Source organism: Akebia trifoliata, chromosome 1 (assembly GCF_017979445.1).
Source record: "Akebia trifoliata isolate Shusen 1 chromosome 1, ASM1797944v1, whole genome shotgun sequence".
Lineage (NCBI taxonomy): Eukaryota > Viridiplantae > Streptophyta > Magnoliopsida > Ranunculales > Lardizabalaceae > Akebia > Akebia trifoliata.
This window is the reverse complement of record NC_141375.1, coordinates 35,248,037-35,264,183: the sequence shown is the minus strand read 5'-3', so window position 1 is coordinate 35,264,183 and position 16,147 is coordinate 35,248,037. Positions and strand designations below refer to the sequence as shown.

Here is a 16,147-nt window from a genome sequence, read left to right as displayed (position 1 = left end):
ATTTTTCGTACTTGATTCAAGGTGTTGAAAATGAATGACTATCGAGAATCCAAATTTAAAAATAAAATTCAATGATAAAAAATAATTATTTTTTCCTTAAAGTTCATATAATTTTATCATCTATAATTCTAATGCTTCGGATTATGTTTTTGAATGTCAAAGTGATCAAATCAAAAAGTTTGTTTTTTTCTTACTATGATCAGGAGAGAGAAAAGAGCCCGAGGAGTACTGGTCAAAAACAGCATGAATTTAACATCACTCTATTAATAATATATATAAAAAACTATTACTTTAATAAAACAATATATATATATATATGGGTCCTGTTCAGCAACAAACATTTTGGCAAAACATTTTTTAAAACATGGGTTAGAGGTTTTGGAATGGGCTGATTTTTGGTGAGGATGATCTCCTCGGTTTTGGAATGGGCTGATTTTTGGTGATGATGATCTCTACGGTGAGGAGATCATCCTCACCAAAAATTAGCCCATTCCAAAACTTCTAACCCATGTTTATAAGTTGAAAAATCGTGGACCGTCCATTTTTTGTAAACCATTTTTGATGGGATTAGAAATTTTGGAATGAGCTGATTTTTGGTGATGATGATCTCCTCACCGTAGAGATCATCCTCACCAAAAATCAGCCCATTCCAAAACCTCTAACCCATGTTTTGAAAAATGTTTTGCCAAAATGTTTGTTGCTGAACATTTCCCTATATATATATATATATATAAACTGTTCCTTTAATATTAAATTTATTATTCAAACACTATAATAAAAAAAATATAAACAAGCAACACTTAGGCATCACGCTTCCATTCCCTGGCTAACAGTTTAATGTTATTTGTATTCTCTCAAGAGGATCTTGTTGTGTATATTCCATTGAGAAAGTCTACTCTTACTAACTTAGTAAGATTTTACTAAATGTGGTTGAGCTCACATTGTGACATCCATAAACATGATCCCAATGCCAAATGGATGTAGAGAAAAGAATTCTATGAACTTTGAAAAAAAAAAAAAAAATGAATCCAAAATTTTTCACAAAATTTAGAGTTCTATGATGTTGGATTGCAGATTTGGTAATCCATTTTATCTCGACAGCCATAGCAAAATTTGAAATCTAATGCAAAGTAGGCTCCAAAACACATTAGCAAACACTACCTAAGAAATCAGCTTATTTAGTCCATTTGATTTAAGATTCATCTTGGCCACCCATGGCTGGTCCATGTACCAAAAACATTGGAATTCTGCACCATGATCAAAGTATCTAAATCAGAAGGCCCAGAAAATAATGCCACCTACCTAATATTTGTAATCCGTTAGTCATGACAGAATTGTCCACATGTTAATAAGGAAGTAATTTAATGATGCCAGCTCATGATTAGTATTGAAACCAAATCGTAAAATTCCACTTTTTGAAAAGGATATGAACATCAAAAATTTGATGTTAACCTATGAAAATGAGATTCTATATAGTTGGCCCCACAAAATGAGGTAAACTGGAAGCAAAAGAGTGTTTTGTGGCATTTTAGGAATATCCGTAATGAATCTTTGATATCGACAACTTTATCAAGAAAAATGCTTACCCATGTGCCGAGTGCCACTCGCACGATTCCAAATTGCTACCTCTACCTGTATGGCTGGCTGTAGATATAACTGCCGGTCAAACGGTCTCTCTCTCTCTCTCGCGCTCGCTCGTAAAATTTTCTGTGTTTGTGGCCAATGTGTGTCAGCACTAGCTGTCCTCTAATATAAAAGTACGCGGTCTCTCTCTCTCTGATCGCCTCTTCTGCAGCTCTGTTTCCTCCCCCCATTAATGGAGCTTTGAAGACTAGGATATATTTCTTAGATTCAAATCTGCCAGACAGTGAGAGCAAAAGAGAGGGAGCAACAATGGTGGCGTTCGAAGCTCTCGATTCGTTTCTCTTTTCTGCGAGCAGAGCTTGTTGTGGTCCTTTAGCTGTTTTCATCCAGATCCAGGTGCGCTCAATTGTGTTCCTTTTCGTTGAAAAAACTGAAATATTTCTTGTTGAAGGATTAATTGATTGTTGGATCTAAACTTCACATTCTATTGTGGTCTCTTGTTTGCTTTTTTTTTTTTTTTTTTGAATGATTGATTAGTGGTTCTCAATCAGTAAAAAATTCATCCTTTTAAAAAAATTGAGTAAAAAAAACATTTGTTAGAGATAAATTTTCTGACTAAATTGATTAATGGTGACACGATTTTTATTAGTTCGGATGAAACAAGAATTTTTTTTTAGCGATGTGGATATCAAGTGTTTGAATTATTGCATCAATAAAGAAGAGCTAGTTTGAGATTTCAAATTTGAAAATTTCCATCGAAGGGTGCCTCTTATTCTCCCTTTTTCATTTATAAACAAAAGTGGGAGAAGAAAAAGACAAAAGAATGAGTTGGCACTGGAAACATTATTGTTAAATTTTGGCTGTCAAGTTTTAGTGGAACCTTATGTGGAGATTATTATAAATTGAAAATCTTTTTTATGGTCTCTAGTGGTTTTTCTTTGGTAGAAAAAGGTATAGCAATGTGAACATTTTCAATTACTGATCACCTACCAAGTGTTTGGTAGTCTGTTTGTCTTTAAATTATATCTGTATGCGAGAATGGGAAATGGGAAGAAAATTCCTTAGCTGTGTTTATTTTGTGTGCTGGAAATGAATCTGCAAGTTGTGAATCGTGGTTTCAAATCCAAAGAGTATGAATTCAGACTGATTCCCAATCTAGGAAATTAATAAAAGTGGGTAATTTGGGCGTGCCTCAATTTTGATAAAGGGACGTGTCTATGGCACTTTTTGGACATTGCATTTAATGCAAACATTAATTTTCCTATGAAAGACCAAATTTCCTTCACCTTAAAAAAATATTGAAAAGGTGAGGGCATTTTGGTACCATCTCACTTCAGCTGATTAAATATTTTTTGTGGTGTGACTTTTTGAGTGGCAAATCTCCTGTTACATGAGCTATTTATCACATTTCATGTATGGTGGAAAGTTATGATTAACAGCCACAATGGCATGTTTCACAATTAGCATATGCCAAACTAGAAGTCTAGGACTATAGAGGGATACCTCAGAAACTAAGGGATATGAGATAAGCACCACCACCACAGAATCTATGCAGTGCAAATGAGACACTAGATAAGATTGATGCGAAAGAATTCCCATAATTCCTGTTGAGTGGCTTAAAGTGGAGACACATACATATGGTAATATGTGATCGACGCATAACAATTAAACTAAAGGAAAACATTTTATATGAGAACAAAATGACCAATATCAAATAAAACACTATTGAATGTTGTACTATGAAGACCAATGCCGACAACAATGAAGAATGTTTTGGTGCTAGTTGAAGGATCTAAAATGATAAGAAGAAAATTGAAAATGGTATAGATTCAGATAGTAAGAAAGATTTGAAGACACGTGTCTAGACAAAAAATATCGATAGACTTGAGTTGCAAAAATAGGATTTATGGTGCCAACCTTACATTTGGAGTAAGGTCTAGATGGTGATGATACCGATACTTTTGTTGTGATCTTGAGATGTAAAATCTGGTTGATTCTTGATATTGGATTGTGGTTATATATTTTTCCCATTTACAATGGCAAGCTTTGGATAGTGTAGTAGTAGCATGTTTCTCATAAACGACTCTTGTTTTTTCTTAGGGATGTCTAATATGTTTGACTCTTGACATTGGTGTTTTTTTTTTTCATTTTTTACAATGGCAAGCTTTGGACAGTGTTATAGTAGCATGTTTCACATAACTGACTCTTGTTTATGTTTTAGGGATGTCTAATCTGCTTGACTCTTGCTCTTGGATGGGTTTGTGCTGCTTATGTTAGGTATCTCATTTCAAAATATAAAACTAGATAATATTGTGTCACTGGTTCTTATTCATCTCTTTTTGTTGCTTTTATGAGAAAGCTCACAATGTATAGACAAAATATTTGAAACAATGTTTCCTTCTCATAGGAATAGAGAGATCAAACGGATGAAGGATAGTATGAGAAGTGGCAATAGCTTTGCTTTTCTCTGTCAAGATATCAATGACCTCGAGCATTCTTCCCAGATCAAGTTGCCAAGAGTTTCAGTTGTCATGCCTTTGAAGGGTTTTGGAGAACATAATCTACAGAACTGGAGAAGTCAGGTCACAATGCACATTTAATTAAATAAAGTCTATTTTTAGGTTCATTTGCAATGCAGTTTCTTTTGAGAAACAAATGAGAGGAAAAAACTATATGTTTGGTCTGTTTTTCTGTTTCCATTTCTTAGTTTTTAGATCACCATGATCCATGAATCTGTCCTTTAAAGACCACATTAGTTAACTAAGTGTTGGTTTTGATGTGATGTGCATACAAACATGCACATTCGCAGAAATTTCAGTAGGCAAAAATATTGACTTCAATAAGGTGATGTCTTAGTGACTAAAGAAGGCATTTCCTCATGACTGATCAATAACAGAAAGAAAACCAATATTAAGTTGATGCTTAGATACTGTTTTTTTTTTTTTTTTTTGATATGTAAAAGGACTGAATAAAACAAAAAGGAGGTAGAGATGACTAACCAGAATTCAAAGAGAGAAATATCAAAGAAAGACAAAAGCCCCAAACCCTAGACAATGTATCTTCCTTTTCTATCAAAGCATATAATTTGCAACTGACTGTTGGACTTAATTCCAACATTTTATTTATTTTGAGTTGAGAATTTTTACCATGCACATAATTTTTTTTTAATGTTTATGCTATTACATCATGATTATGAGTTCACTCTGTTTATTACACAACAATTTTCATTCTCGGATAATGAATGCAGATTACATCCCTCTATGGTGGTCCTTTAGAATTCCTTTTTGTGGTGGAAAGTACAGAAGATCCCGCTTACCATGCTGTTTCTATGCTAATCTCAGATTTTAGGGTAATATACCTTATCCCGTGTTCCCCTGACTTAAATTATGAGAATCAAAAGCTTTATAAAACACATATGCTTCTGTTTGGATGGCCAACTTCTATGCCCATCCTTTTGTAGTACAAACTACAAAATACAACTGCGGGAACATGTATGCAATTTATATTTTGCATTCGTATATTATATGTTTTCTTATTTTTTTTTTCTTTATTAAATTCTCCATTTTCGTATTCACGTACACACACAAAAGTGACAGCTTTGAGTTCTATCTTGTACTCTTCGATGCAACCCGTGGTTTTTGAATATGATCAGTATGCTTCTGTAGCAATTAAACACCCAATGATCTGTCATTTCCTCAGTCATCTCAACTACTTGTTTTATATGATGGATCTCATTCTCCTTATTTTCCTCTCATGACTTGTTATATTTATCTTCAGGATAGCGTTGATGCAAAGATTGTTGTAGCTGGGTTGTCAACAACATGCAGTCAGAAAATTCACAATCAGTTAGTATGTAAAGTGTCCTCACTTTTTCATGTTGTCTCCTTTATAAATGTGAAAGTGAGCTCCTAGATTTATTAAATTGTACTAAGCCTTTTCAGTGTGCATGATATGACTATTCTATGAAATATCTTCTGTTTATTGTGAGATGTCGGGAAATTTCCTGCTGTTGACAATGTGATTTTATTTGTCCTTCACCTTTTCTTTTTCTAGAATTCAATCTTTTTTGGAGTTTCATTTTAAATTGAGTATTTTCATATGGGTGAGTATGGTCATGATGAAAATGCAGCAACTTATGAAAAGCTATGGGATAACCATAGAAATGCAGTTTTATATTTCTATTGATGTTATGCTTACATTCGAAATGCTGTTTGTTCAAAATAAAAATTCTCCATTATTGTGATTGAGAAGCAAATGAGTTTACACTTTATCTTATTTTTGTGGCTCAATTGAACAGGTTGGTGTGGATAGGATGCATAAAGAAAGCAAGTATGTGTTATTTCTGGATGATGATGTTAGGCTGCATCCAGGATCCATTGGAGCCCTTACGGCAGAGATGCAAAAAAACCCTGATGTATGGTTTTAAAAGATTTTACTTGTTCTATTCTAATCATGCCCTATATCTCTAGATAGAATTGAATGGCAGAACAAGGTTCATGTTGCCTACCCACAAATAGTTGAGATAAACCCCTTCTTATGATGACGTTAATCTAATCATTCCTATACCAATAAGCAATTGTTACCTCATTGTTCAAAATATTTTGTTGGTTGCAGGAAACTTCTATGTAAGATTCTTACATGGTTTTGCACATGGGAGTGTAGGACCCTTGTGGAGTCTCTATGTCTAATTTTTGGTGTGTATGATCCCCAATATGAGGAGATCATCCTCACCAAAATAAGAGAATTCAACCCAATCAAAAGTGGGTTACAAGTTAAAGCACTATGGGCAATCATTTATTGTCAACTTTAACAACAGTTTTCATGGGTTAAAGGTGTTAGAATGAGCGGGTTTTGTGTGTTCGGATGATCTCCATCCTGATCATCCTCACAAAAAATCGTCCCTTTCATTGTCCCTATGGACCCATGAAAATATTGTGTGCATAAAACTCTATATGAATATCCCAAACCTTTTTTTTTTTTGTTTATCATACTTCTTCAGGTATTAATAGTGCACATCATGTGAATTAATCATATTCTTTTCCACTGCATTAACTCTGTTGGTATAATATGCAGATATTTATTCAAACTGGATACCCTCTTGATTTGCCTTCTGGAAGTTTAGGGAGTTACTGCATTTATGAATATCATATGGTATGCACTATCTAAATCATCTATTTCTGGTTCTCTCATTTTATGTAGATTTCTTTTCACCTTGTAGATTGGGAATGCTTTTATTCTTTATTTGCTTTGCTGCCAGCATGTTCGGTAAGGATGACAGAAACACATAAATTTGTTACAATCACTATCAATCATCCCTAAGCTTGTCAGGGGAGGTACAGATTGGAAAATTGCACATCGGATACTGGATTGTGGTCAAATAAGATCTTAGAACTCCTGCACACCAAAGTTTATTTTCAGGAGTTGAACCATAAAAATTACATAAGAAGTAGAAAGTAATTGATATTTACCAACAAATAAATGTTGACGACTTATTGTTCGTGAACTTAGCGAAGCTTGAAACAAAATACATTTAAACAATGCATTTGATAATCGACATGCTCACAAAATATAAGATTTCTACAAGTAAATAAAACTGTACTCTTATATTGAATGGAAACATAGCGACGATGAATAAACTCTAGTTCCTGATGGAGCTAATAGGAAGCCTCCTTTTCTGCCATACTCTTCAATGGGATTATTTTGTACCAAGTAAGATTGAGTCCTTCGCGAAAACTAAGTGACTCGACCTTAAGGATTTTAACCACCTCATGTCCACTAAATCTTTTAGGAGGAAGATCCAAAAGAACGTGGATTGAGGGAAAGTGAATATGAACACACTTTCAACGACAAAAGATGTTGCTTTGGACATAATTGAATGAGGAATAGGATTCCTTTAGCCAACCCCAAAACTTTGGGATAAGGCTTTGATGATCACGACAGAGAAGCACAAAGAAAAGAAGAAAAACTCATGAATATTTTTACTGTTTCAGCCTTGCTCGATGGGGTTTGCTACTGGTGGAAGAACATTCTTTTTGTGGGGAGGATGCATGATGGTAAAATCTCTTTACTCTCTTTTTATGCTATGGATATATGGAGTTAAAGCCAAAAATTTATTATTATCAGTAAAGTCAAATTCTTTGTTCTTATTATTATATTTTATTTTATATTTTCAGATGCATGCGGATGACTTTAGAAATGATCTACATGGTGTGGTCAGTGAACTCCAGGACGGCGGATACTCGGATGATATGACCCTTGCAGCAATAGCAGGTATATTTTAACTGTTTTAATTCTGCATTAGTAAACTTAGAAGCCACTTCACCATTGATATCAATAACTGGGTACATTAAAAAAAATTGCACATAAATTAAATCATTAAATGCTGGTGAGCCTTCATTTCTGTAAACCGATTGAACATCCATATTGTTCTTCTGTTCTCTCCTGTGACCTTTGCAAGTCATTAACAGAGAATACCACTTTCATAATTTTATGAACAAGTTGGTCTTCAGAATCCAGGATTCAGCTCTGTATAGCTATACTTGACAAGTGAGCTTTGATGGATTATTCCTTTCCAGGGGCGCATAAGAGGCTCATTACATCACCACCTGTTGCCGTCTTTCCCCATCCCCTTGCAAGTGATCTTAGTTTCTCGAGGTTTGTGCTGTTCATGGTCAGTTTTTTCACTCTAGCACATTTAATATCCACTTATTTCCATGTTATCTTTTATTTTTTCTTATATAGGTATTGGAATTACCTAAGAAAGCAAACATTTGTTCTGGAATCATACACCTCAAGAGTTAACTGGATGATGAACCGTGCATTATTTACTACTCATTTCTATCTATCCTGGGGATTTGTTGCACCATACTTTATGGCGATGATTCATATTGCAGCAGCACTAAGAGTATATTATTTTGCTTATCCATTCGGGGAAACAACCATTACTTCTGATGGTGAGCACATTATCCCGTTTTTTGGTAGGTTTGATTCAGTTGGAAATACTTATCATGCAGGACAATATGATGTATCAGACCTTTTATCTACCCTCATAAGTCGATTACAAGATCTATTCGTAGGATTCATAAAACCTGTATGAATCATCAAAAAGTAAAATTGGATCGATTTTGAAAAAAATGGCTTACATTTTCATAAATTGCTTTTTCCCAGGTTTGGTCCTTGTAGGATACTTAGCTATATGCACTGTTGTGGAACTCCTTTCAATGTGGAACCTGACAAAGGTGGAACTTCAACTGTGCAACATTTTATCTCCAGAGGAGCCTCCAGTCTCACTTGATCCTTATAATTGGGGTCTAGTAAGTACCAATAAACCTTACATGAAGAAGAAATTTGTTGAAATGCGCTTATTGCATTTCAAGATATAGGATTCATTTGTTTCGAATTTATATAATATCGTTACTTATTAGATGTCTGCATGCATTGTTGGTTCAAAAAGATTTTCTCGCTTCATGCTACTGAGTTATCTGTATGCATCATGACATTGATAAATTTTTACTGGGCAGATCTTTCTCGCCATGCTGGTAGACAATTTCCTGTACCCCATCTCTGCAATAAAATCACATTTTTCTCAGTCTATCAATTGGTCCGGTGTCCGATATCACTTGAAGAATGGGAAGATAAGCAAAGTATGTTTTTTAGCACTATTTATGTTTGAAATTCGCAATCATCATTTTTTGTGTTCTGGATCTTAGTTTCAATCTTGACTAAGCAATTACAATTGCTTCTCTTTAGCTATTTGTTAAAGAGTTAATTTGTTTTTGCAGATTGAAAGAAACAAGAAGATTGGTTCAAAGTATACGGATTTAGGAGGAAAGCACCTGTATGGAAAGAGAGGAACTCCAGCCAAAATCTCATTTCTCAGCTCTGTAGCCAGAAGTTTGGCACAGTGGCACGAACCCAAGAAATTTGATTGCTAGCCTTACTTTCGAATGTGAATCTTTGCTAGATCATTTGTCTTCTCTCTGGTGACTTGGGGCAATTTATTTTTATTAATTTTCTTTTGTAGGTTGTTTTTTCATTATTCTTATTCAATCGATTTGATTCTTGAGCTTTAACCCAAATATGCTGGGTTGATTTTGTTCGTGTTACAATATACTTACATAATTAAGAATTTGGGTTTTAGACAATCAAGTTTTGAAATCTCCATTTTTTTCTTTCCAGTTTTTGTTGGCAACTCATATGAAAAGAATCAGAATCTCTACTGGTTGTAAGTCATTGAAGAGTACCCATCTTTTTTCAGTTCTTCATGATCAAATTCGTTCTTTTGGCTAGAAGTGAAAACAAACAAGAAAGTTGTAATTTAGTCATCCAATTCATCGTAATGATCTTGATTATTATTAACACCATTTGTATATTTTTTCCACCCACCATGTATCTCCCCACTCTATCAGATCAGGGGGATGGACTGGAGTGATTAATCTTTAGGATCTGTATGATTAAAAATTGATGGGAAAAAAGATTTTACAGAAAAGAAGCGCATAGGCGTCTGATTGCATATATTTGTGGAAAAATCACTCTCAACCAAACCCCATGAACAATGATTTTCACATCAGAGCTGCCCAAGTGATTGTCCCCACCCTCGAAACTAAAAACCAACTCTCTATTTGACATTTTCCTAGTCAGGATCATTTTTCCATGTTAATTATTTTCCCAACAAAACATTTTCTATCCAATCATATGCACCCTCTTTCTAAGATATTTTTTTTCTATGACACAACAACATCAACAAAAAAAAAACAAAGTCTTTTCGTCAACTTTTCTATTATTGGAAGTGAGTTGATCTATTTTCACTATCTTCATCCACATTGTTTTCTGTCCTCTAGTTCTTTTAAGCACCTTTTTAACTTCAATATTCCCTGCTTTGTGAATATTTCTTTTATAAATGTTTTATAAGATATAAATAAATATATATATTATTTAGATATATGAGTATATATTATTATTATTAAATCGGATTTGATTGTCATCAACTCAGATTTGCATCAAAATATTAATAACTGAACCCTTATGGTCCCAATCCAATATCCAGATGGCTCCAACCAGATCACATCGACAGTCCTACAGTTGGTAGCTTTCAGGTAGATGGAAAAAGGAGAGAGAGAGAGAGAGAGAGACCAAACGCATCTCTGCAATAAATTCCTTTCGTGTTCGACCAGAACTTTTGCCACTTTTGCCAGTCCCTACGACTTAAAATGATGTTAGGTAGAACACAACGAAAACGACCATTCCTTCCCTACATGGTGCTCCCTAGGAGCACTGAAAATATGTTAACCCCCTTAACTCTCTTTACATCTAAACCGTCCAATTTGATCCAACAGACGATATGGGCTAAGATTATGATGGGTTGACTGGGCTCAACAGGTGTAGGAAGGAGCATCATCTGAATTTTCTTTGAAATTTCAACATCCATCCAACATTGATAAATGGGTCTCTCTCCCTCTTATCCTTTTTTTTTTTTTTTTTTTTCCCAACTTAAAAGGCTATGAAGCCAAAAAGACCCATTACGAATCTTTAAGTTATTGTTGTTTCAATTGGATAAAAAAAAAAAAAAAAAGCTTAAGATCTTTACAGCCCATCATACCTCAAAATTTTAAATGAAACTATTCTGTTTCATGTGCAGGCATTAAAGCTGTGGAATGTCGGTTCTGGGTCATTAACATTGTATCAGACCCAACCCATTATTAAGTGGGTTCAAAGATGGAGCTAAAAGAAAAAAAATGGACCCCAAATTTTGAATTAGAGGGTTGCAGTTTGCAATTTGATTTGAATTACAGAGGATTATAAAGTTAACTGATTTCACGTTGCAAGTACCATACATGTATTTTAAGAATTAAAACTTTTATCATACAAATCACAAGAAGGGTTGGAATTAAGAAACCCATGAATCCATTTCATTGGAGTTGTTCATGACATTAAGAAGTGCTGATGGGTATCAAGGTTCACTAGTAGAGATCTGAAACCTCTATTTGGACTTGATTAACAATCAGACCCCGTTTTCCCATTGAAAATGCTGTTTAACATCCAAAAATGAAGAAGATCTAAACAACAAATATGACATCTGTGGGTAACAATACTGATATATTTACCTTGGAATAATACTTCTACAAACATATATATCTAATTAAAAAGGGAAACAGGAAGCAAATTCATACATTCCTTCAAGAAAAAAGAACGGAAAAAAAGGGTTCAGGTTGCAAGCTACAAATTTTTAGTAGAAAGGGAAAGCAAAATGTAAGCCAAGTGTCATCTTTAGAGATTGTCCAAAGAAAATTCTCTCCTCTTCCTTCATTTCACTGTATAGAGTGTAGTGATGTCTTTTCTTGCTTACTGCTACCAACTGAGAGAAAACAAAGACAACCCCAATATATCAATCCAAAGCTCATTTTATGTTGTTAGCTCTGAAAGCAAATTATTTGTGGTGGTGTTAATAGTAAACTCACGGCGCAATGCAGATAGCTCGGATCTCTTCAACACTCGCAACCTCTTCACCGTTGATGCAAACATGCTACATAATGTGTTTAAATATTAAAAAAATAATATGGAGAACTTGTTTATAAAGTAATTTATGAAAGTTTACTCTGCAGGACTAAGAAATTATAAGATAAGGTTTTGGATGGCGATTAACATGCAATTTTTCTTTTATTTAAAATTAAAAGTGCCATGTCATTGTCTCAGATCTTGGGTATGGGAATTGTATTATAAAAAAGAAGAAAAACAAAACAAAAATTGATTAACAAATAAAGAAATGAGATTAAAAGATAAATCTTGAAATGGGTTAGTAACTAAATTTATCCAATTGAAACTGCAATGTTTTTTAGTGGCTCAATTATAAAGTGGGAAGATGCTTACTCCCATGGGACATCCCCAACCAGCATCATGTCACCTTCATTATCCTCATAAAGAAGAGTATATTCCCCACTTCCATCTAATAAACCTGTAATTGCCTCAACTTCTACCATTTTGTTATGGTTTCCAGTAGCAGAGGAATCTCTTTGAACTAAACAAAGACACAAAAAACAAACAGATAAGATTAAGAAAAACCCAATCTCTCTTCTTAATTTTTTGCTAAAAATGGCATAAAAAATTCATGTAGAACAAAAGATAAACCCACACAAAACAAACAAACGAACTAGAGAACCCATAAATGTTCTCAAGTATTTTAACCAAATGGGGAAAAAATTAATGCAAACAGTTTTCATGAGAGCCCAAACCATCCCAAATTATTGAGTCTATATGAATATATAGATCTAATAACAAAGTTATGAAGTTGAACCTGCTAGAAGATCTCTGAAGAGCTCATCCACTGCAGAGGAGAGTTTTTCATAACTTTCATGGGCTTTGAGATCAACTTTTCTTCCAATGGGTACTCCATCCATATTGATCTTCACAAACAAACCTTTGCCGCGACTCTCAGGCTTTCCGCTGGCCTCTTTGGGTGGAATTTCATTCTTTGATTCTTGAACTGGTTTTGAAGAACTGCTACTTGCAAGATTCTTCCTGAATGAACGGATTGGAGGCCACCCAACAACTGGAGTAGGTGCAGTTCTGTTTTGTTTTATAGGAGAAATGGAAATCGAAACCCAAGTCAAAAAAAAAAAACTCATAATAAAAAAGGGAGACCAAACCAATATCACCAAAACAAAGATTTTAGGGTTCAAACACAAGAAAGCCTAGAACAACAGGAGAAAATACTCCATAAAGTAGGAAAAAGAAGGAATCAAACCCAAATTGCCAACATAAAGAACTCTCATAATGAAAGAAACAGTGAAAAAGCTGATATTGTTTTAAAAGGGAAATCTAAAACAAAAATAAAGGGAACCCAACCATCAAACTTGAACCATAATATCTAACCTAAATGAATGAACATCATTTATCAAAGGGAGAAGGACAAAAAAAAGAAGGAAGAATGGGTGGAGTATCTTTTCTGAGAGTTCAAGCACATGAAAGACTAGAATAGCAAGAAGGGACGATCCTCCACAGAAGGAGAGAGGACGAATCAAACCCAAATTGCCAACACAAAGAACTTTAATAATGAAAAAAGCACAGCAACATTAATTCTAAAACAGTGAAAAAACTGATATTGCTTCCAAAAGGAAATCTGAAGTAAAAATAAAGGAAAGCCCAAGTGCCCAAATACCAAACCTGAATCACCTAAATGAATGAAATTCATTTATCAAAAGAAACCCAAAAAAGGAAGAAAGGGTGTGTGGAGTACCTTTTCTGAGAGCTGTTGTTCAAAGTTGTATTTGCAGAAATAGACATAGAAGATGGAGAACACACTTTCTTCTCTGGGTGGTTCTGCAACTCTACTACTTTAGTAATAGTGTTACTTGTCTGAGAGGATTCCTTTGCCATAATAGGCAGGTTTTGTGGGATAGATGGAAATTGAAGATATGAAGGCTTGGCATGATGTTGGGTCTTCAAATGGAAAGCTGAAGGAGATGGAGATGGTGAGGGACCAGAACACCATGGAGAGGAGAAAACAGTCCCACCTTGTTGACTCTGATTTCCACTGTTGTTTATCAACCAAGGGTTGTTATTGTGGGTCTTGGAAGTCATGGAAGAAAAGTACCCAAGAGAGAGAGGAGACCCATCTCTTTCTTTGTTGTTTTTGTTGTTGGTATTTCCATTGATACACCAATCTTCACCTGGTGGACCCAACTTCAGCTCAAGTTTTTTCTCCTCTGCAACACCAAAGCTTCCTTCATCTCCTCTCACAATCCATTCTTTGTCTTTATGAATCAAATCAAGTAGCTGAGGACATGCCTCTCTGTTCCTTGAACCTCCTCCTCCTCTCTCCATTTCTTTAGTAGTTAGGAAATAAAGTGTAAACACACCCTCTTAGGCTCAACTTCAAAGTCTTCAGCCACAAATATTGAGAAAGAAAAAAATCACCTTTCAGTTTTCACTGCAACAAACAAAGAAAATGGCAGAAGCCCAAGTCAAATCCTTCATAATAAAATAATAAAACATGAAAAAACAGACAGGAAATCAACACAAAAGAACCAAAGAAATCAACATAGAACAGACCCTAACCAAGAAGCCAAAACATCAAAACCCACTTGCCAAAATCACAAAGAAGTATTGTTTTTCAACTTTTAACCTCAAATCAAAATATGAAGATATATGGAGAAGCACACCTCAAGATTATCACCAAAGAAACTCCCACCTACTATCTTCAAAACCCAAAGCACAAAAACAATGTTTAACAGCTCAAGACCGGCCAACCCGAGAGAAGAGAAGTAAAAATCTCTAAGAAATTGCAGAGGAGAGAAAGAGATAAAAAAAAAACAAAAGATAGTGATGGGTTGGTTTGGTTTGTATAAGTGTACAAAGTGGTCTCTCTCTTTCTAGAGTCTATGGGGCTAAATGGTGAGAAAATGGATTAAAAGAGAAAAAGAAGAGGAGAAGCTACAGAGATTCCTTCATTTGGAACCGAACCAGAAACGGTATTAGAGAACTGTCCACGCAACCGAGTGACACACAAAAGCAAAGTAAAGGAAAGCTAACGTTGTTGTTATGTTCGGAAAGCTTGAAATACTCCCTTCTTATATATTATTACTTGTGAAGAAACCAACGGCTAGCTTTATTAGGTCACAACCCCACATCTCTAACCTCTTTAATTAGATAGGATGACTAATGAGAGGAAAGAACCGTAAAAATAAACTTAAAAGAAAGCTTTTTTTTTTTTTTTCCTAGGACTGTAGAGAGGTGAAACTTATAAGACACTAAACTTAAGGGCTTATTAAATGACATCTTTTTAAGGTCTAAGGGAAAGAGTAGATGATAAAAGTAGAATAAATATGGTAATTTTGAGGTAACCTCTCGTTTTGAAGAAAGTTAAAGATACCACTTATCCAAATAAATAGCCATGGTTTTAAATCTCGTGTCCCAGCATCTAATACATCTTAGTATCGTCCATGTCCACAAACAAGACCGATAGACACGTTATCTCAAATTATATGTATCAAAAAACTTATTCGAGGCGACATGGTGTCGTTCATGGAAGAGCGTCAAAATGAGTTTTAAGACCATGCAAATAACATACTCCTTTTACTTCTATCTTTTATGGGATACCGATAGAAGATGATTTGATAAGCCAATAGATTAAACAAATTGAGTGTTCTAAACAAATCAATATAATAAAACACAATGAAAGATTTATATCAACACAAAGAGTGGTTATGATTTAATGTATCTACAAAATAGAGAGTACAAACCATTATTTTTAATTTATTTTAGACATTATTCAAATAACAATGTGAAAAGGGGGGAGGCAATTTTAAGATATTCCTTTAGGTTTTCATGAAAATTAGAGATATCTCAAGATTTCGATTTGCTAACATGCTCTTTTCACTTTTGTCTTCCATAAAAAATAAAAAATAAATAGAAAAATGATTGAAATGCCATCGCCTTCCTGCAAAAAAAAAAAAAAAAATCCCTTGATTTAAAAAAAAAATAAAATAAAGCATCATCAACCTCTAGGGTAAAATATTTTATCTTGTATTCAACTTCAAGATCCTCTCTCCATTTTTTAAATCATTGA

At 34.3% G+C, this 16,147-nt stretch overlaps 2 protein-coding genes across 3 annotated transcripts; one reads left to right on the top strand and one right to left on the bottom strand.

Moving 5' to 3' along the window:
* Positions 1-1,591: 1,591 nt before the first annotated feature.
* On the top strand, positions 1,592-9,732 carry LOC147412113 (uncharacterized). The gene is made up of 14 exons (XM_086456459.1): positions 1,592-1,980; positions 3,806-3,861; positions 3,992-4,166; positions 4,832-4,933; positions 5,362-5,433; positions 5,882-5,998; positions 6,658-6,735; positions 7,575-7,637; positions 7,758-7,854; positions 8,160-8,238; positions 8,326-8,537; positions 8,752-8,897; positions 9,105-9,227; positions 9,366-9,732. The coding sequence occupies exons 1-14, from the start codon at positions 1,894-1,896 to the stop codon at positions 9,516-9,518; spliced, it is 1,560 nt and encodes a 519-aa protein (XP_086312585.1). The 5' UTR covers positions 1,592-1,893; the 3' UTR covers positions 9,519-9,732.
* A 1,908-nt stretch (positions 9,733-11,640) lies between these two features.
* LOC147412112 (auxin-responsive protein IAA26-like) lies at positions 11,641-15,105 on the bottom strand. Of its 2 annotated transcripts, none has more exons than XM_086456449.1 (6): positions 14,632-15,105; positions 13,817-14,509; positions 12,875-13,146; positions 12,451-12,598; positions 12,042-12,106; positions 11,641-11,938 (listed from the first exon to the last, which is right to left on the bottom strand). In XM_086456449.1, exons 2-6 carry the CDS (start codon positions 14,401-14,403, stop codon positions 11,892-11,894), a joined length of 1,119 nt encoding a protein of 372 aa, XP_086312575.1. In that variant the 5' UTR covers positions 14,404-14,509; positions 14,632-15,105; the 3' UTR covers positions 11,641-11,891. The 2 variants fall into 2 exon arrangements, with proteins under 2 accessions (XP_086312575.1, XP_086312568.1); XM_086456442.1 differs by having other exon boundaries at positions 14,742-15,105.
* Between the last annotated feature and the right edge of the window lie 1,042 nt (positions 15,106-16,147).

Coding starts and splice junctions, on each gene's coding strand:
- LOC147412113 (XM_086456459.1), top strand. CDS start 1,894: ATGGTGGCGTTCGAAGCTCTCGATTCGTTTCTCTTTTCTGCGAGCAGA. Junction 3,862..3,991: donor GTTTGTGCTGCTTATGTTAG/GTATCTCATTTC, acceptor TCCTTCTCATAG/GAATAGAGAGATCAAACGGA. Junction 5,434..5,881: donor AGAAAATTCACAATCAGTTA/GTATGTAAAGTG, acceptor TCAATTGAACAG/GTTGGTGTGGATAGGATGCA.
- LOC147412112 (XM_086456449.1), bottom strand. CDS start 14,403: ATGGAGAGAGGAGGAGGAGGTTCAAGGAACAGAGAGGCATGTCCTCAG. Junction 12,599..12,874: donor CTTCAGAGATCTTCTAGCAG/GTTCAACTTCAT, acceptor GTCTTTGTTTAG/TTCAAAGAGATTCCTCTGCT. Junction 11,939..12,041: donor CGAGCTATCTGCATTGCGCC/GTGAGTTTACTA, acceptor GTTTTCTCTCAG/TTGGTAGCAGTAAGCAAGAA.